The 19,739-nt window shown below is 40.5% G+C and overlaps 2 protein-coding genes across 2 annotated transcripts; one reads left to right on the top strand and one right to left on the bottom strand.

Moving 5' to 3' along the window:
* Positions 1-641: 641 nt before the first annotated feature.
* On the bottom strand, positions 642-15,651 carry zdhhc8a (zinc finger DHHC-type palmitoyltransferase 8a). The gene is made up of 10 exons (XM_022215333.2): positions 15,192-15,651; positions 7,544-7,665; positions 7,303-7,460; positions 6,066-6,238; positions 4,514-4,616; positions 4,338-4,429; positions 4,124-4,253; positions 3,891-4,005; positions 2,485-2,597; positions 642-2,386 (listed from the first exon to the last, which is right to left on the bottom strand). The coding sequence occupies exons 1-10, from the start codon at positions 15,293-15,295 to the stop codon at positions 1,082-1,084; spliced, it is 2,415 nt and encodes an 804-aa protein (XP_022071025.1). The 5' UTR covers positions 15,296-15,651; the 3' UTR covers positions 642-1,081.
* Positions 15,652-16,254: 603 nt separating this feature from the next.
* Positions 16,255-18,934, top strand: LOC110965913 (rhodopsin). Its single transcript, XM_022215112.2, has one exon. The coding sequence runs from the start codon at positions 17,541-17,543 to the stop codon at positions 18,624-18,626; it is 1,086 nt and encodes a 361-aa protein (XP_022070804.1). The 5' UTR covers positions 16,255-17,540; the 3' UTR covers positions 18,627-18,934.
* The last annotated feature ends 805 nt before the right edge of the window (positions 18,935-19,739 follow it).

Below are 19,739 nucleotides of genomic sequence, written 5' to 3'. Positions count from 1 at the left end.
CAAAAAAAATGAAAATAACCTAAAAAACATATTTTTTTCCTTATTATTTTAATAAGCACTCATGGTGATAATGAGACTGTGTATGGAATATGGGGCATATCACAGAGCCTCCATCAGACCCTGCCGTTTTTTGGGATTTCACACACAATAGCATCATCTGCTGGATCTGGATGCCTCACTGACATCAGGTCACCTTCTGAAACTCTTCACTAGAGGGTGCCACACGCAAGTACAGTGCAGAAACTGGCATTGCAGAGCCAGTGAATCATTCTGCTACACCGCTGTATTTCATTAAACTCCCTCTTGCGTAACAATTTCATGTGTTTTTCCCAGAAATGCTCTCGTCGCTGCCGTGCAAATGTATGCATTCACGCACTGTAGCAATTTTGAGAGACAATGAATGAGCCTGAAAGTCAATCTCCGTAAATCATCACCATCTGTTCAGTTATGAGCTAAAATGATCCTGTGATTTGGGAGTAAAATCTACAACAAGCGTAATATCTTAGAAGCAAGATTGATAAGCAGCGGCGAAATGCAATTTTCATTTAGAGCAGCTGCCTCTGTCACAGTCTCATTGTATTTTTTATTTTCCTGCACAGGTGATTTCATTCACACCACAAAATAACATAAAAACAGCAGTGGAAATTACAAAATAAGTTTATTCATATAAACAGCTACAAAATTCTATTAAACAAGGGTTATTTTTCCAGCAGGAGACGAGTCAGATAATGTGGTATTACACTGTTTCACAAAGCAATATCAAAACACATACAAACAGATAATAAGTTAATCTGTATTCTTTACATAGCTCTTGAGTTTACAGAGCTCCCTCTGTCTGTAAGAGGATGCACAACTATCCTGAGAGTCACAGTTAGTTTTTTTCCATTTGGTCAAATGACCTTGCAAGAATATTTCTAAGTTTATCCTTCACTGTGTATTTGTTTTTCACGCACCATCCCACACAGGAAAGTCCCAAATGGCCTCTTATTTACAAAAGATTTTGGAGCTGTGAAGACTGAGACTAACGCTGCATAGATGATTCATTCACACCATCAGAAACACGGAATTTATTTTTTTTCTTTTACTTCAGAGCTCCCAGCGTGACAGAGTCCTTCCCCTCGGAGGAGTACAGGAGCGAGGAGCGTTTTGTGGTGGCATAGGAGGTGTACGGAGAGGTGGTGGAGGCGTTCGAGGGGAACAAACGGGGCAGGGTGGACGTAGAGGAAGGGAGGCCTTGCGTTTGCCTCTCGGGAGGGCAATAGGCCGGAGAGGAAGACCTGCCTTTGCTCTGTAGGCTGCTGCTGCTGCCGCTCTGTAGAGGAGAGCTGGAGGTTTTGGGGCCACGAGTGAGAGACGACGTGGAGGAGCTGGAGAGAGGTGAGGTTCTCATGCCGTAACCGAGAATGCCTGTACTCATCAGGAACTCCCTGGAGCCGTACGCCGGGGGAGTCGGGCCTCGGGAGCCTGCAGGTCGGATGTTGTCCGGTGGTAAACTCCTCCTGCTGGGGATGTCGTAGATCCCCATGTCCGGGCCGTAGAGCGCCTGGGATCTGGCTTGGAGACGGAGCATCCTCTCCCTCTCTTCCAGCTCCCGTCTCTCGTGGAGGGATGCCATGATGGTTTTGGAAAAGTTGTCATAGCGCGCGGCAGCCGACTTGGGTGGCGTCAACTCCTGCGGTACGAGATCCCGAAGGCTGTCACGAAGACTTTGAGAGGTCAAATCTCGCATGACGACTCCTGGAGGGGGAACGTCTCGTGATGATACACTTTGGGTCGCGAGGTCTCTCGGCATGAGCCCTTGGAAAGCTGGAGAAGAGTCTCTTTGAATAAAACCTTGGAAAGAAGGCGACGGATCTCTTGAGGTGAGACCCTGCAAAGATGGCGAGAGGTCCCGAGGCTGAGGGGAATGTCTGGAGACACCCATAAACACTGGACTGTAGGTGTGGGCAGGCGGCCGTTGCACTGCCCCATCTGTGCCCAGGGACATGAAGTGAGGGTGGTAGCTGACTGAAGGAGCCCCTCTCTGAGAAATGAACTGAGGGTCTGCAGGGTTGATGAGGTTATCGTAGGGGAGGCTGCTGCTGCTGCTGCTGTGGTTGGCCAGCAGGCTGGAGGAGGAGATGATGCCCGGTGGAGGGTTGGATCCCAAACCGTCAGCGTGCACGGCGGACAGATGGGATTTGCTGCCGTGGCGGCCGCTGTGTTTTAGGGTGAGAGAACGGGAATTGAGCGTGAGAGAGTTGAGCTGCAGCGAGCTGGACGCTGCACCGGCCTGGAGGAGAGGCTGGACAGGCAGACCGGCCTGATGGCTGACTGGGCTTTCTCTGGATTCGGAGCGGAGGTCAGGACCTCTGGTGTTCCCTTGCTGCTCTGATGTCTTCAGCAACTGAGCAACATAATAAAAAAAACAGGCAGCAGCATCTGTCAGACACAGATCAAATCTAGAACTTATACACTGAGGATCCCACTCATTCTAAAAGTCACCTGCTCTGGAGGAATGGGTGACGATCCTCTGGAAATGGCCTCCAGGACCGGACGCAGCTGTGGCACGGTGGGAATAGATACAGGAATGATGGATTTGGTGTGATGTCCCATTTCTGAAAATGAAATCATTTAGTGATTAATTGTAGACACAAACAAACATACATAGAAATCTGCACATATATCCCAGCAGTGACATTTTGAGTGAGTTTTAAGGGATGAAGCAGTATTCTACATTGTTCCTGTTGTCAGCAAAACTCACAAACAGACCAGTGCCAGTTGTCTCCAAATACTTCATCTGTCTAAAACACTCAGCTCAAAGCCCACTGCTCCATACTGAAGCTGTAAATCTTTAAAGTGGATTACAAGCGTATATTTTGCTTTTTTTTTTTTTTTTAACCCTCTGAACCTCCAAGCCTGGCAGCAGGTTTGAGAGGCATGTTATCTGTTGAAACTATCACCAAAAACGACATCATTTATCAAAACAAGGATTTTCTACTTTCTGATGGTCTTTGAATTAACCATCTGTGAAGTTCTGCTTGGTCAGAAAACTTGACTGAACCGAAGGAACAAATCTTGATATTTCATCAAAATCCCTTTATTCCACATGTCACATTGAACAAAATCACCAAAAATGAAATGTTTTTCTGGTACTTTTCTCTCCAACTCAACTGAACTGCAGGCAGTATGAGGAGTTACCGTTGTATTTTTTCCACGTCAGCAACACCAAATGCTCTATAAGTTGATTCCAGGTATTTCCCATTTTTGTGAAATAAGTTTTTTGTCTTTTTTGTTTTTAATGATTTAGGTTACAGCACAAAACACATTTTAAGTTCCCTCTACTTCTGTCCATTGTTGTTCTGTTTCCATAAAGGTGCAGGATTTTATATAAAATACAATACAAGAACTTTATTTATCCCTGAAGGAAAATTCAATCACATGGGTGTCTTATCTGTTTATTATTCAGTCTAATTGCTGATAGTATGAAAGATTTTCTAAATATTTCTGTCCCTCAGTGCCGGGATAGAAGCCGTCCACCACCAATGTTTCTTTGCTCATTGAGGGAGATATGAAATGGATGATCCATGTTTCTCAGAATGCATAAGAATAGAAGAATATTGCAGATAAAAAAAATAACCAACAATGAATTCAACTATAACAAGAGCATAAAATGCCCAGAAACTGCTTGGTGTTCAGAGGATTAAAAAGGTAAAAATATCCCCTAAAGTAAAAAGATATTGCAGCTTGTAAGAAACATTAAACTTAATTATTGCTTTCAAAAGATGTAATAAAACAGCCTGAATGCTAGGAGGAATTTCGTCATAGTACAGTATATATGCTGAGGAATACTGCTGCAGTTGTGTGTGTAGTTATCACAGGATGCTGGTGTTTGTGTCACTCTTCAGTACCGTCCATTGCAGCTACTTGGCTTTTCAGCAGACTGTGGTCCGGCTTCGGAGGCAGCGGCGGTGGAGTTTTCTGTTGTTTGATGTCTGACAGCTCGACAGCTCCAGTTGAGGGTCTCTGGCAGGAAGGGAGAAAAACCCCACAGAGACATAAGAGATAGATCTCATATCACTTGACAACTGAGGTCACAGTCCTCAGACAGTGAGTGAGGAAATGTTTAACTGCTTATGCATACTTTATTTTGGAGATCCCGGCTCTGTATCCCGTTGTCCCTGGCTTTCACTGGCGTCTGTCTGTCCGTCTCTGGCCTCAGGAACGGAGGCTGGATGTGGATGACTGTTTTCTTGCAGGGTCTCGCTGTGTACCTGGACCAGCAAAGTGTCAGCAAATAAGGCACAACAATTCTGCATACCAAGCCGGAAATAAAGCAGGAAAATAATGCTTCTTACTTTGGAGAAATGGGACTGCAAACCAGATACTCCAAGTTGTTACAACAGCCTCTTGTGAAAGGATTTACTCCTCCTTGAAACTTCCCAGTAACCTGTAGAGAACATCCAAACATATTTATATAGCGGCATTTAAATGCTTCTAGGCAGTAGTTTAATATTAGAGAAGTCAAACTGACTTGCTCATTGGTGGTTCGTCCTCTGGATACCAGATAAAAGTGGAATCCAGTGAGGCCCAGGACTGGGATGAGAAACAGCCCTGATATACTGATCACTACCAAACTGGAAATACTGATAAGGAAAAGTGCTTTATATTGGAATCAATGAGACATTTGCTCATATAAAAGCACAGATACAGTGTCTGAGAAACACCCCCTTTGGAAGTTCTCCCCATTTATTTACATGATAGGGACAGTGCACATTAAGAACATCTATTTAGGCAGCAATAGACATAAATACACTGGATTCTAGCAACAATGCTAATTTACATCCATAGTCCCTAGGTAGGTTAAAAAATATATAACAGTGAAACACAGGACAATAGGTCAAAATAAGAGGACATTACAAAAAATACACAAACTACTAAAAGGTCAATGGTCGCAAGACTGGTTCGCTTTCAGCCACTGTTTAAGGTGAGTTTTGAGGGTTGCTAACATTTGGACATTTGAACTCTGGTCATTTCTTCATGATTTTGGGCATTTTTAATTAATGTTGGACTAGTTTCACGTCATCCTGGATAAATTTCTGTTATTCTGGACAAAGTTTGAGTCATTTTCAACCATTTCTGACTCATTCTGGACAAATTTTTATTAATTCTGGAATGCAGCGAGTCATTTTTGACACGTTCAGTGATTGTGGACAATTTTATGACATTTTGTACAAATTCTGGGTCACTTTCAACAATTTATTTTGGTCAAACTCTCCAGAGTCAGTAGTTGTCTCTCCCAGTTTGTCCTCACAATAATGAATTATGGGCAACTTAATTAGTTTTTTTAATTGTCTGACAGTCTTTTAAATTATTATTTGTGACATGCCATTTGCTTTAAAAAAAAAAGTGAACTAAATCTCAGCAAATTTTTTATATTTAATCTAAATCACTTTATTCCACATTTCACATTGGAAAATTAGGCCAAAACTAGGTGTTTGTTCAGTATCATTTCTACTGAACTTAGAGCGAAGAAGGGACAAATATCGAAGCAAAAACTTACAATAAGTGGAATAATTATCCTCTAGCTTTAGCAACACCAACTGCTGTTCATACTGATTTCAGGGTTTTTTGGGTTTTTTTTGCAAGCAATAAATCTTTTCTATTTTTTAATGATTTATGGCATTTTAACTTTACCATAGAGCGCAAAAGACAGTTTTAAGTTCTCTCTACTCTTTACATCTTTAAAACATTGAATTATGGTCAGTTTAATTAGGCTTTTTGGACACCGATTTATCAAGACTCTTTCATGTCAAAGTGAAAACAGATTTCTTTGAATTAATGTCGATTAAAAATACAAAATGAAGAAGAAGTGATTGTATATGTTTTCAGCACCTTTAAATCACTATTCAGTAGACACTGGAATTTTACCCCATTCTTCCTTGCAGAACTGTCAGTCTGCACAGAAATAGGAACAAATTCAATGCTGAAAAGGAGTTAAAGGGGAAAATCACCAAGGTGGGAATGAATACTTTTCATAGACAGCATGAATGCTGCAAATGTACATTGAGTGCGCTTAAGGATACGTGACAGTGCAGTGCAGCTTCCATAGATCGTCCATGTGGTGCAGGACGTATATGAGGCCGAAGGAGAAGACGCCGATCATGTGAAAGGTGAGTGACAACAGAAACAGGAAGAAGTAGCGGTAGTTTCGCCTCCCGATGCAGTTGTTTACCCAGGGACAGTGATGGTCAAAGTCCTACACAGATAAAAAAAAAATTAAATATTGTGAAGCTCTGAAAAGTAAGTGGGTTAATATATATAAGTGCGGGACTTTTTGTATCATAGTTGACATTTTTGCTGTTTTCAGGCCTAAAATCAACACGGCCGCCTGAAACCAAACACCACATGGCGTTTTTACAGAAAGATTCTTCTAAATATTATATATACAATTGAATAAAATTGAAAGTTATTTATAAAGATACTGTAGTAAACCTGCTGACATGCCATAAATCCACACTTGACTCACACACTACTTTATATTAAATAACTCAGAAAGCCTTGGAGTCTTGCCAGTCTATCCTTCAGGAGGAAATGACATCATGTGGAGCAGGTCATGTGATCTGGAATCAACACACTTCCTTGAGAGGTGTTTTTGTAATGGGGAACTTAGTGGAAAGGGATTTCTCTCAGACACAAATACAATTTGTTATTTTTCATATAAAATTTGATATATTGCCAAAAAAGAAATATCTGTCATGATTATCTCAACTTCATAAAAAGAACACAATCAAAAATATTTTGAATAAGTTCATTATATTATTGTTTAGCTAATTAGAAGATGTTTTTTATTAAATTCAGACAGTTATTTAGTTAACATTTTAGTGATATCCAGTAATTGATTATCAATAAATGATTGTTTCTTTAATATATAATTATGGGATTTGTAAAGACATGATCATAGTGAACATAAAAAACATTAGTTTTTTATTTTTAATAAAAAATATATGCAAGATATATCCCATAGATTTCAAATGTCCTTCAATTATACATTGGCCCAAGCGTTCTTTTGTAACTTGTGGGATATCTGAATATCCACTATGCTCCCTCAATATACAGTTTAATACAGGCTGTCTGAGCCATTTTTTTTCCAATTGTATTTCTACTGAAGCCACAAAGGATCTGAGAAAAGGATTAACCTGATTAATGAGATCTCTCTCTCTCCCTCCATAACCCTCTCTGTCTGTCCATCATTCACCCTGCAGAAATCCCCTTTATTGACTTTCCCCGCACACACACACACACTCCGCTGCCCTCGCTCACCTCCACACAGTGATCGCACACGCTGCAGTGGGAGCAGCGTGGAGGCCTGTAGAAGTGACACGACGCGCACCACTTCATCCGCACCTGGACGCCCTTCACATCCACGTTCTTGTAGAGCGGAGCGCGGAACTCATCGTCCTTGTCTTCATCCTCGCTGGCTGCAAAACAATATTGCCGAGTGAAATGGCGCTCAGGAAGTGATCCATCCTGCCGTAAACACAACTTGACTTTGATTACTAACCCATTGGGAGCACACCAGCGTCCATAAAGGTTGCCATGGTGAAGTTGGCCAGCACGAAAAGGAAAAGGATGGCACAGCATGGTGGCACAGCAGGGCAGATGGTGACAGCCAGCCATGGGCATCTGAACACACAGGAAAGAAAAATAAAAAAGATTCAGTGCACTTGTGTTCATTCAAAGCAGAATTCTTGTTGTCAACAGAGGGTCTGATGGTGTTTTTGAGCCCAGCCAGTGTTCATCCCTGAGAGGTTGAGGTTAACACAAACAAAGATTTTCAGGGATCATCTTCATCCCATTTATTTTAATGGGAGCGGTGGATCCCAAAAGTAATTGTTGACAGTAAGATAAGCATGTATTAGCGCATGTTCACCCACTGGCCTCAGCAGGGGGATTAAACGATGGGGTCTCTCCTGCAAGAAACCTGCTGCCTCTGTGATGCACAAAGACCGAATGATAACTTTCATTATCGCTCAATCCGTAGGTTGCGTGTTTTTCTTCAATCTTGCATCATTCACTCTACAAAATATTAGAAAAAAGCGAAGGAGAAGGGCATTCAAGCTTTCTGAGGCCAGCATAAGGACATGAAATTGGTTGTTTGACTGAATAATCTAGAGATTTATAATGGTGTAAAACAGAGAAAAGCTGCAAATCAAAACACTGGAAAACTTAGATCCAGCTGCAAACGGTTCAACAGACTTTCTAAAGTCATCACACCTTAACATGCTGAATAACAGCAGCAGTTTGTTCCTTATTATTGCAGAACTCATGCTAAATATTCAAATATGTATGATCAAGCTAACAGAAGAAAGTCTGGTGGAATTAATGCCAAACTGATCTTTTGATCTTTGCAATCATATAAAATTGGGAGTTTAACACTGTAAAACCCACTGCTGCAAAAATACATAAATTTTATTTTTTATATCTATTATTTTCTATTATATATATATTAGTTTGGCTATTTTTTGGCTATTTTTTATATTTTAGGGGTGTATATATATATATATATATATATAATTTTTGCCTTTTTTTTTCTATATGTGGGTTTATATATATAAATATATATATAAAATTGTGTCTTCATTTATTGTTTTGGTCTTTTTTTTTCTATATTTGGGTCTTACAGGGTTAAGTGTTTCTTAATTGATGTGAACAAATTTGTACCACAACATTTACACCGTTACGTTTTATATATGTAATACTGAGTGTCCTGTGAAGATTTTAACCCGTATTTGTCTGTATGTGCTCTAAAAAATGTTCAAAAACTATCTTCCACCACCTCAGTGTGTGTGTGTGTGTGTGTGCGTGTGCGTGTGTGTGTGTGATTATATCTCTGTGTGAGATTAGAGGGAGGGGCAGTATAATCAGGTTACGGTAGTAGACAGAGACAGAAAAGATTCACTGGATAATATTAACAGTGTTTGATTGAGCATCACTTATTTAACCTATATACTTGTTTGTTTCTGAATCCTACAGGGTATGACACTGTATCAGCATTAGCAGAAACAAACATCATAAACTGAACATGTGTAAAAGTAGCTATACTTTCTGCACATTTTTTTTCCAGATATGGCTTCACGGATAAGTAAAGTTAGGGATTAAACACCAAGTCTGAGTGCAAATCAAAACACTAAAGCAATTAAGAGTCCCCTGCTTCATTTGTGCACTTCATCCCAGTGCGGCTCCAAACCCCAAACCCCTGGGCTGGTGGTGGGGGAAGGGTCTCCCCTCTAGAGGAACGCCTGCTGATGCCATGCCAGCTGCAAACCCAGTAATCCCCTGGATTATGAACTCTGGATTACAGACCATTTCTGCCAGTCCAGTGCGTAGTGGATTCCTCACATCAGAATACACGGAGTGTGCAGTCAAAGCTCACCATATATCACATGGCACACACCACTATGGATTGCATACCACAAGATAAATCCAATTGATTCACTCCTGATGGGCTTTAATTGCAGAAGACTTCCAGTTATTACAGATGTTCCCACAAGACTTGCAGCAGATGAGGAAATATTGGAAATAGGACACAGATTTTCTTTGTAGATTCGAACAAATTTAGCATAATGAAATGCAGAGAATCTTAAGACGTAACACTGTGTGACAAAAAGATTAAGGAAGCAGAATACGATCTTCCAGCCCCCATTCAGGCGAGGCTGATGTTGAGGATTTGTGTCCGAGTTCTTTCCATTACATATGGTCATGTCTGACGTGCGCTTTAGCTGTCCTAGCTGGTCGGTTACATTAAGCTGAGTAACTGAAGCTGGTTAGTGACAACGCTGCTTTCACTGGACCGTAAAATAAAGCTTGGGTAAGGCCCGCTTCAACAGGAATGAGCTGAATAATGGGATTTTCACTGTCAATTCTAGTTTAGCGGTAAATTATTAGCATTTCTCTTTTCTAAACATTAAAAAATAAATAGATGTGGACCAGATTACTGTGTGAACGCCTCTGTGTGGCGCACAATGAGCCTCCATCATTGGTCTGAGACCATCTGGACCACAGGGAGAGACAGTTCATTACACTGCAGCACAGCAAGACAAGCCCCACCTAATGAAACAGCCTGGGCAGAGCTCTATTAAATCACACAGAACAGTAAGCTGCTCTGCAATCTGCACACTGGCCCTCATCCCTGCAGTGGGTCAGTGGCACAGCAGACGCAGCCACACAGTCGGTCAAGCCACAAGTTCACTACCGCTGGCAGCCGCGGCCCCTTTACTGAAATATTGTGACAGCTACATAAATGACATCACCGTCATGTAATCCGTCAGAGAGGCAACATCGGTACGAGAAAAGAAAAGAAAAGAAAAGAAAAGAAAAGAAGAAGCAAACTCATTCCTGCAGCTGCAAGAAAAGACATTTAAGCTTTAAAATAGCGTAGAGAACCGGCAGAAATGAATTCCAATATGTTTTTATCATTCTGAACAAACAGTTTGCTCAGCTCTTTTAAAAGGCCTCCAATTCCACTGACAGTTCAGCTTCTATAATGAGAAACTATGACACTTTTAAAGGGCAGAAAATTGAATTCTTGAGCAATAAAACACAGCTTTGGGTCAATTCAGAGCTTTTCGCTGCAGGAAACATTATCTAACGGCGGCCAATATTTGTTTGGTTTGGACACAATGCAGCATAAGAGGTGATACTGAGTACTGTGCTATTATTAACCTGTGTAAACAATGTCTATATTAGCATTTAGCATATTGTCAATGCCATTTGTGGCACGCTGAATTAGCCCGCTTTAAGATTTCAGACTTAAACTGGAGCTCAAACACATTTGACAAAGCAAAAAAATAGCAGTTTTTAGAATATGTGGCACTTTAATAAAGCAAGAAAGCAAGATTTTCTAGATTCTATATACTAAATGAGTACATTTTTGGCACCTATAGGCAGAGTGAGACAAACGCGGCTAACGAGGGGAATTTTTCTTGGCCTTTCTCGTGTTTGTGATCTTTGATGACCTGCATTCTTTAACAATGCGTCGAACCTTAAGCACCAACCCAAACAAAAGCCCACAGTCAGAGGAACAAAAGCAGGAAACCAGTAACTGATGAATTTTATCAGGCAAAGGAAGACCAAGAAAAGTCTCGGCGAATCTAAAGGTCGTCCTGCAGCAAACCTGCAGAGGAAACAAAAATGGAAGTATGCATGCCCGCACTGCTAATGCTCACACAGAGCTGCTGACGCCGATAACTGCATGAATAATACCAGATAAAAGGCTATGAATGACTTAATATGCAACATGGCTGCAGGGTTTGGAATAAAGGATCATTCTAGCATAGGAATCTGGTGGAGAAATGCATCATTACATTGTTTTTTTGATGGGGAAATGACGCAAACTGGGGTCATTTTAATCCATTTGGAGTAAGGGTTGACTGATTATCAGCCAAGTGGATTATTAGATCCGATATTCAGCATTTTTTCCGATTATTGTTTTCTTTTTTAATTAAATAAAATTATTGAAAAATGAGCCACTTTGCCCTGCTGACAGCACCAGAAACAAGCATCAACACTGAAATAAACATGTTGAAAATTCCCTCTTAATGTATTTCAACCAAGTCTGGGGTTATTCTATATCTGACACCGAGCTTTGCAGTTATCTCTAGTCACTCTCCATCATTATTAATAATCAGTATCGGCCCTGGAACACCACATCCTTCAACAGCTAATTTGGACGCGCCTCCATATGAGACCACAGAAATATGTCACTGTGACAGCTCGACTGGTGTCTAATTGCTGCAGACTTTTGGGAAATACAGTCAGAGCTCAAAAAGGTTGAGAGCCCCTGATGAACTCCATCTAGACTCAGCGAGAGGAAAGAGAAAAAAAAATCAATGACCTGCTGACGTGATAGATAAAGAGACTGCTTAATTGGGACTGCAATGCTAAACCAGCAAAATCAGGACGCTGCAAATGATTGAATGAACGAGTGATGATTCTGCTGCATTTGAGCTGAAATGACCTCACAACAGAAACACGGTTTTAATTAAGACGGCCTCAAGAACCGACTTCAGGATTCAAATAATCCCTCTGATGAGTCTTCGTGCATCTCAGTGACTGCATATTGATCTTGAAGTAAAACAGTTGAATATCTCACCCTCAGACTGTCCCAAGAGCATAACTTTTTTTTATAATGTCTGCAATTTTACTCGTCTTGTGGGTGTCTTATATGCCCTCCCAGCCTTTTGTGCTACAGCTTTTTTTATTTGCTATTTGGAAGTACATAAATTGGACTTTAAGGCGATTTATATCAGAGTCAGGCAGAAGATATTTTGCAACACCGGTTAATAATACAGCCTCTAATTGGACAATACAACGGAAATCATATGTTTTACCTTCGTAACATGGTGTTTTTATAAACGACAAGACACATCATGAACAAAATAAGGAGTCATGTCATGGTTGAGCATTTCCACCTTGAAACTCTCAAAGCCATAGATTCAAATTTGTTGGATTTTACACAAAACAAACCTAAGAAACCACTCCTGTTAACTTGTGGGCGTGGCTTTCTGCATCACTATTGCTCCTTAGAATCAGCTTGTGGTTTGAACTAGAGCTGCAACAATCAAATAGTTGTCAAGTATTAAATTTGTCGGCTATTTTGACAACTGATTAATTGATTTGATTTTTTTTTTCTGGAAAAAAAGTCACAGCTCTCTAAGTCCAGGTACTTAAATTCAAATATATACACATATTTTGAACATTTTCTATGGCAGTAAACTGAATATCTTTAGGTTGTGGATAAAATAAAACATTAGATGACTACATCTTGACTTTTGGGTTCCACAGATCAACATTTTTTTTTTACCATTTTCTGACATTTTACAGACCAAGCAGCTAATGGATTAATCAAGAAACAAATAAACAGACTAATCAAGGGTGAAAATAATCATTAGTTGCAGTCCAACTAAACCGATTGTCTTCAGGTTGTGGACAAAGCGAGACATTTGAGGACATCATTTTTAACTTTGGGTCTCACCGATCAACATCTTTCACCATTTTCTGACGTTTCAAAGACGAAGAAACTACTCAAACACAAATTATTCAGAAATGTAGATAATAATTCATTGCAGCCTTAGTTTGAATATGTATGACTGAATTACTCAAATATTACAAAATGCCAGTGTGTAGCGTAGAGTAGTTTTACAGCAGGTGAGCTGGTGTGCTCGAGCTGCAGTTACACCTAAGCTGTTTTAAAGATTTTTTAAGGATAAACTTCAAACATTCATACACTTAAATGAGTTTTTAGAGGTTTATTCTGCAGCCAAAGTGGGACTTTTGTTTCATATCTTTCATATCTGTAATTGGGGAGCTACAGCTAGAGTGATTTCCTGCCTTGAAAAGCAGAGACAGACAGGTGTCATCCTCTGTTCGGTCCCACCTAAATAACACTGAGTCACAAGGACACGGCTTGTCATCCGCCATAACATCACCACTGCCTTCATCCTGGTTACCGTGACTCATGGGAACATACAGTAGGTAGTGAAGAGCGGCCAGTCAGTCTCTGTATTCATGTTCAGGAAGTGTACACCTCAACTTTTTAATCTTGCAGGCACATCTATGCCGACTAGAAAACACAAAAATACATGAAGACGAAGAAGTGCATTTGGATATTCTGAGCAAAGCAAAGCAGGGATGATTAAAAGGTCACTATTTAGTATATTTGAAAAGGCTTCCTCTTTCAATCAAATACTCCTCTTTCATTGATATTTTTAAGCAAAAACTTCAAGATATACATGCTACAGTGGCTTTTGGTTGCTCTTAATGGCCCTATTATTTCATATTTATCTTTATTCTAGAAACAAGTTGCTATGTTGTTGCCCGTTTTGGTATTTTATACGATTTTATTTTGTTTTACTGGCTGTTTTTTCATATTTTATACATGTCTGCACATATTTTTTGCTGCCTATCTGTGCACATGGTCAACTCAAGTTGTTCTTGGTTAGCTTTTTCAATTAAATGAAAAAGAAAATGGGGAATGGGATAACTTTGGACTGCAAAACTGCCCATTTCCTGTGCACTAGCAGCACATTTTTCCGTGTACATCTGTAGTAAACTCAAAGATTCCAGACTCCACTTCCCCAGATGGGGGATCACATGGCATCAGGCAGAGGATCCTAATCCCATACCCCCAATCTGGTGTCAGATTCCAGTGGAAACGGTGCTCGGCTGGAGAATACAGGAGAAACTAGGACAGATATGGCTCCAGAGGTCAGGGGTCGATATACTGGCAGAGAGCTGTTGAGGTGGGAGCCTTCAGTCATTAAGTCAATAGAGGACATCAGAAGGGTTTTTCCATATTGAAATTAGGGTATTATGAGTATAGAGAGCTGCTTGTTTGTTCCTTTGTAGTCCTTAATGTGCACATAAAAGCTTGAATTATGCATACGAACACACCACCCAGCCCCTATAGTCATCATTTAAATTGGATTCTCAGGGTATTATGGGATATTACATTATTTTTTTTCCTTTCATGCCAGCGTTGGCTTGACTTTTTTCCTCTTTTTTTTTTTTTTTTTTTTTTTTTTATCAACCGCCCGCGATGTCCGCCTTTCCTCACAAGTAGGTCAAAACAAGAAGGCTAAAATTAACTTCTTCAACCAAATGTTGCATCGAAAACGAAGATTCGATCAGGTTTGGAGTCAACTATGCAGAGGAGTTTGTGGAGCTGTGGCAGGATTTGAAGTCCTCCAGCTACATGTGGGTCATAGGGACAGGTTGAGGTCTACGCTGATTGTGGGTGGCTTATCCCCTCAACTGTGCTTACTGAGAGTCCTCAGGGTGCAACCAGGCAGCCAACCAGGTCAGATGTTGGATCTGCCAGGAGGATGAAGCTCTTTTTCAAAATAAAAAACAGTTTTTAAAAGACGGTTTGGGCAAGTTTTTAAATGACATTTTGGAGATAAAGTAGAGATTAAAAATGAGATTCAAATTTGGTAGCAGACTGGTTAAGGGGGATGTTTAAGATTGAAGGACGCCAAAGATGAAGGAGATTTTTTGGTCCCAGTTAAATCAACCCCACGTATCTACATCTCTATCTATCTGTAGTACATCTATACAATGAATGGAGGTGCAGGCTACCTGAGGAATCACTGGGCTGTGTGCGGATGAATGAATGGACACATGAATTTTCCAGCAGTTTTTTCCTGACTTACGTGAAGACGAAGAACAGGGAGGTGGATCCGACCAGGAGGCAGGCGGCGGTGCACACCGGGATGAAGGCGCTGGGCTTCAGCGAGTCTGCGCCGCTGGCGGGCATCCTGTCCTCTCCGCACTCATCAGCGGCTCATACCAACGAAACCGGCAGCAAATACTCCCAAAAAGTGCTTCCTTGTTTCTGTACAAAGCCCTTCATGAATCGCAGAAGAACGAAAACCATATTCAGAGGAGGAGGAGGAGGAGAAGAGGAGCCCGAGAGGCAACAGCCCGCAGCATCCGTCCCGTCTGTCCCGGCAGGCAGCTGCCGCCTCCCGTCCGTCCCAAAGGTGGTGCTTTTACTCATGAATGACGCGCAGCTTTACTACTAGAGACCCTGCTGTGATCTGACCAGCTGTTCTTTTCTACACCAGCTCAACATCCACTGCTCCTCACCCAGTTCTTATTAAACTGTCCACCATGACCACTGGTGACCGAGTTATTAGTCTAATAACTTAGAAAAATCTGACAGATGTCATAAAAGAGAACATTATTCAGGGTTTGTAAGAGCTAGCAACATTTGTTTATGTAAAAAAATAAAAATAAAAAAAAATAGTATGCCACTAATTGATTTATAGGTTAGCTCAGTCATTCTTATCAGCAACACTGGAAGAAAAAAAAGAAAAAACGAAAGAAAGGGGAAAACGATAATATTCTGGCAGCTGGGAAGTGCAGAAAATAAACAGTAAATAAATGAATTAAAAACAGGAGAAAAGATGCGCCAGTAAAATTCTAAAATTACAATGCATGCTATGGTATAGATTTCTTAATTAAAGATAGTCATATGTAAAAACTGTGAAATTACCTGCAGGGTAAACCAGGGTAAGACATCCATTTCATAAAAAAATACACTAATTAAAAAAATAAAAATAAATATATATATATATATATATATATATATATATATATATGTGTGTGTGTGTGTGATCACATGTAAAATAAATACATTAAAAAAATAATTTTTTTAAATAAATCAACTTTTTAATGGAAGATTTACATGTGTAAAAAATTAAATTACCTGCATGCATTTATTTATTTGTGCTTTTAATGTTTATTGAAGGACAGCTATATGTGTAAAAATAATGACACTGCCAACAAGGTAAACCAGGGTAAGACAGCATAATTTTCAACGTACAAGAAAAATGCCAGTTGTTTTTTTTTTAATTTTATGGACATTATCATGTATTTACATGTAAGACATGCATTTCTGTTTGTCTTTATTCTTCTGACTAATGTGAAGTAGAAAAAGAAACTAATCAAAATGTAACACCTTTGGATACTTTTTTAATTTAAATTAATGATTGGTTATTTTGATTTTTCAAATTTTAACTTTGCTGGTTGCATTTTTAGTTTAAAAAATGTTTTTGCTACAAACATTTAAATATATGAGACAAGAACCCATTTTCAAGCATTAACTTTTAGAATAAGTTTGCAAGAATACCTGGACTAAAATCTGGATGCTAACATTTACAAATGGGTATGACATGTACGCAGATGAGAAACTCAGGGCTTTTACTGATGGATTATAAATAAAACTACTTTAATTACCCATTAATCATCAATAATGCCTAGAATTACTGCTATGCTGCATTTTATAAATGAAAAAGTGCTTAAAGTTTGGCTGGCAATAGACAGAAGTTTCTTACATTAAAAGCATGAAAACATATGTGCTGTTCAGGGTTTGTTCTCTGAAGATTAAAAAATCTGAGGGAAAATCAATCAAGAGCTGCAGCCAAGACAATAAATGGGACATCCACTGTGTAGGTGTAAGAGGATCAGATGATTTCCCACAGAAAGAAAGCTAAAATCTCATTAGTTTGTAGGACATCAAACACAAATGTACTGGGTCAGTCAACTCACTGTCACATTCTAACCTGAACTCCTCTAGAGCGCAGGAATAACAACTGGGAAATCATGTACTGTTTGGTTTCTGTGCCGCTGAAGTAGCATTTTGTGTGTAATACACTGAAAGGTTTGGATTGGTAGCTCTTCAGAGACGGCTGCTGTTTGTTTAGTGGACATTTAGGTGCTCTTGTTTTGTTTTTTGCTCTGCTTTGAGGCCATTTTCAGTCAGGGGAGGGCGCGTCATAAGAAAAATGCACATCTCATTGGGGTTACATGATGGAGGTGCCATGAGGGAAAACAAAGTGATGATCTGTTGTTTAAACTCTGCAGTGTGATGGGGTTGGGCCTCCGCTATAAATGTCAAAACACCAGAGCGTCCTTCCCACATTACGAGCCCCAGTGAGGCTGTTCGGCTTCTTTCATCCGACAGTAAAGATAAGGTCGTCGACTGATCTCCTGGAACGATGGATGCAGAGGAGTTGATTGAATCCATCATCAGAGCACTCATGTTTATAGCAGGGATCCTGGGAAACAACTGGCTGGCTATCTGCTCCCTGCCCAAGCTGAAATCTGGCATCCGCACCAACGAGGTCCTTTTCATCAACCTGGCTCTCTCCAACCTCATCACCAACTTCCTGGTGGACCTGCCCGACACCATCGCAGACTTCAACGGAAGCTGGTTCCTGGGGGAAACCTTCTGCGGCGTGTTTCGCTTTTGCGCCGACCTCTCGGAAACCAGCAGCATCTTCACGACCTTCTTCATCAGCGCCTTCTGGCACCAGAAGCTGGTCGGCTCCTTGAAACGTGGAGGAGCTCCGGTGCAGCTGGACAACCTCTGTCTGGTGATGTGTCTCCTGGCCGGGAGCTGGACGGTGGCCGTGGTCTTCAGCATCCCTCACTTCTTCTTCGTCTCGGTGGAAGGGGGGAACGGGAGCGAAGAGGACTGTTTAGACGTCTTCCCCAGCGCTCTTGCCCGGCAAACATACGAGGCCATTTATTTAACCGTTGCTAATGCTTTCCCTCTTGCTGGGATTGTATTTGCGAGCGTCCAGATCGTCATTACTTTGTACCAAAACCAGCGGCGTATACGGGGGCATAATTCTGATGCAGCCAAAGAGGTGGTTGAAGAGGACAAGAGTCTTGAAAACAGAGATGATGAGAGATCCCTCAGTACCGTTTCTGGTAAAGAGCTCAATTGTTCACGTCCAGACGGAGGGCCATCAGATCAGAGTGCCCACATCGCTCCCTTCAACAGGGAAACAGAGAGCAGAGCTGGAGCCAAACCAAATGTTTCGAGGCCCAACCAGATGCCATCAAAGCCCAGTTCCAACACAAGCACTCAGGTGAGGGCAGCCAAGAGTGTGGTAGCTGTAGCCAGCGTGGTTCTGGTCTGCTGGCTGACTCATCTGCTTCTGCGCATCACCAACAACATCCACACTTCATCAATAGTAGTGGAGGTGGCCAGCTACATCGCAGCCTCCTACACTTGCATCATCCCTTACATATTCCTGCACGGAGTGAAAAAACTTTCTTGCAAGTGCAAAAGATAGAAATGTGGACATCACATCCAGGTCTTTCTCTTGGACTTCTGGTTATGTAAAGTGAAGACAGCTTGTCCCCGATGCTAAAATGTGTAGCTGTCCACTCAGAAATGCTTCTCCAGAGTCGTCTCTTTTATCCAGCTGTCAAACACATTCTGCCAAACAGCCAAGTGTTGCTACTGCACCATTAAAAACTGCATCTGAAATTGTCAGAAAAGTCCTTTCATTCATTTGCTGATATGTGTTTCTGAAAGCAGAATATGTGACGTTACAATGACCTTTCTTGCATAACATTAAAAAGCTGTCAAAAGACGCAGAGAAGCACATCCAGGATTCATTTTAAGCAAATGTTTTAAAGGTTTTGATTAGTCCAAAGTTATTACTAAACCTTAGTGAGATTTTCAGGACGTCCTGAGGATCCTGAGTGTGTCATTGAAAGCTGAAAATTAAATGTGACAGCGTTTATTTGACAGGGCTTCAGCATTTTTGGAATGGTCGATCTGATGTTCTCAGGCTGACGAAGCTTCAAATAATCATTATCCTTATCAAGATGGTTATTTTATTTGACATTTTTTTTAGTAGTGGAACTACACCAGATGTGTTGTTCTTACTTTTTAAAGATTATTTGTCATTAGTTCAGTCTTTCACTTCCTAATAATACTAAAAACAGATATTTAAAGTAAACAATCAGAAAGCCAGCCGATGTGTTTCTGCACATAAAATTATGTTGCTGGTCACATGGCAGATTTTAACAAAGATGCTTAAAGTTGAAATTAAGAGAGTTGTGTCTTTATTTTCTTATATATAATAACAGTATGTTGAGTTCTTGTTATTATGGCAAAAAAATGACTTGATGTGATAGGAATGGTGGCACTTTTTACCTTCTAAACATTACATATTTTGATGGAACTCGTATAAGTTTACTGACTCACTTCCTCACTGAGAAGAATCAAGCCAGCATCAAGTCAAAACCATTTTATTTTTCATGATGTTAAAAATGAAATGTAATTGTTGTACTCGAGCGTACGGCTAATTAGAGACCTTTAGCAATTACTGCCTTGTCGGTGAGGACGCTAAGACAACCCGAGTGCTGTTTTAAATTAAGGATAATTAGGTAAACAT

The sequence above is a fragment of the Acanthochromis polyacanthus genome, chromosome 18 (assembly GCF_021347895.1).
Source record: "Acanthochromis polyacanthus isolate Apoly-LR-REF ecotype Palm Island chromosome 18, KAUST_Apoly_ChrSc, whole genome shotgun sequence".
Classification (NCBI taxonomy): Eukaryota; Metazoa; Chordata; class Actinopteri; family Pomacentridae; genus Acanthochromis; species Acanthochromis polyacanthus.
Note: the sequence above shows the minus strand (reverse complement) of the source record. Positions and strands in the feature narration are given on the sequence as shown.

Bases quoted from the DNA above. Each gene is read 5' to 3' on its own strand.
- LOC110965913 (XM_022215112.2), top strand. From the start codon at position 17,541: ATGGATGCAGAGGAGTTGATTGAATCCATCATCAGAGCACTCATGTTT.
- zdhhc8a (XM_022215333.2), bottom strand. From the start codon at position 15,295: ATGCCCGCCAGCGGCGCAGACTCGCTGAAGCCCAGCGCCTTCATCCCG. The intron at 7,461-7,543 runs GTTAGTAATCAA...ATTGTTTTGCAG, and splicing joins CGCTGGTGTGCTCCCAATGG to CCAGCGAGGATGAAGACAAG. The intron at 2,598-3,890 runs GTACTGAAGAGT...TTTCATTTTCAG, and splicing joins CCAAGTAGCTGCAATGGACG to AAATGGGACATCACACCAAA.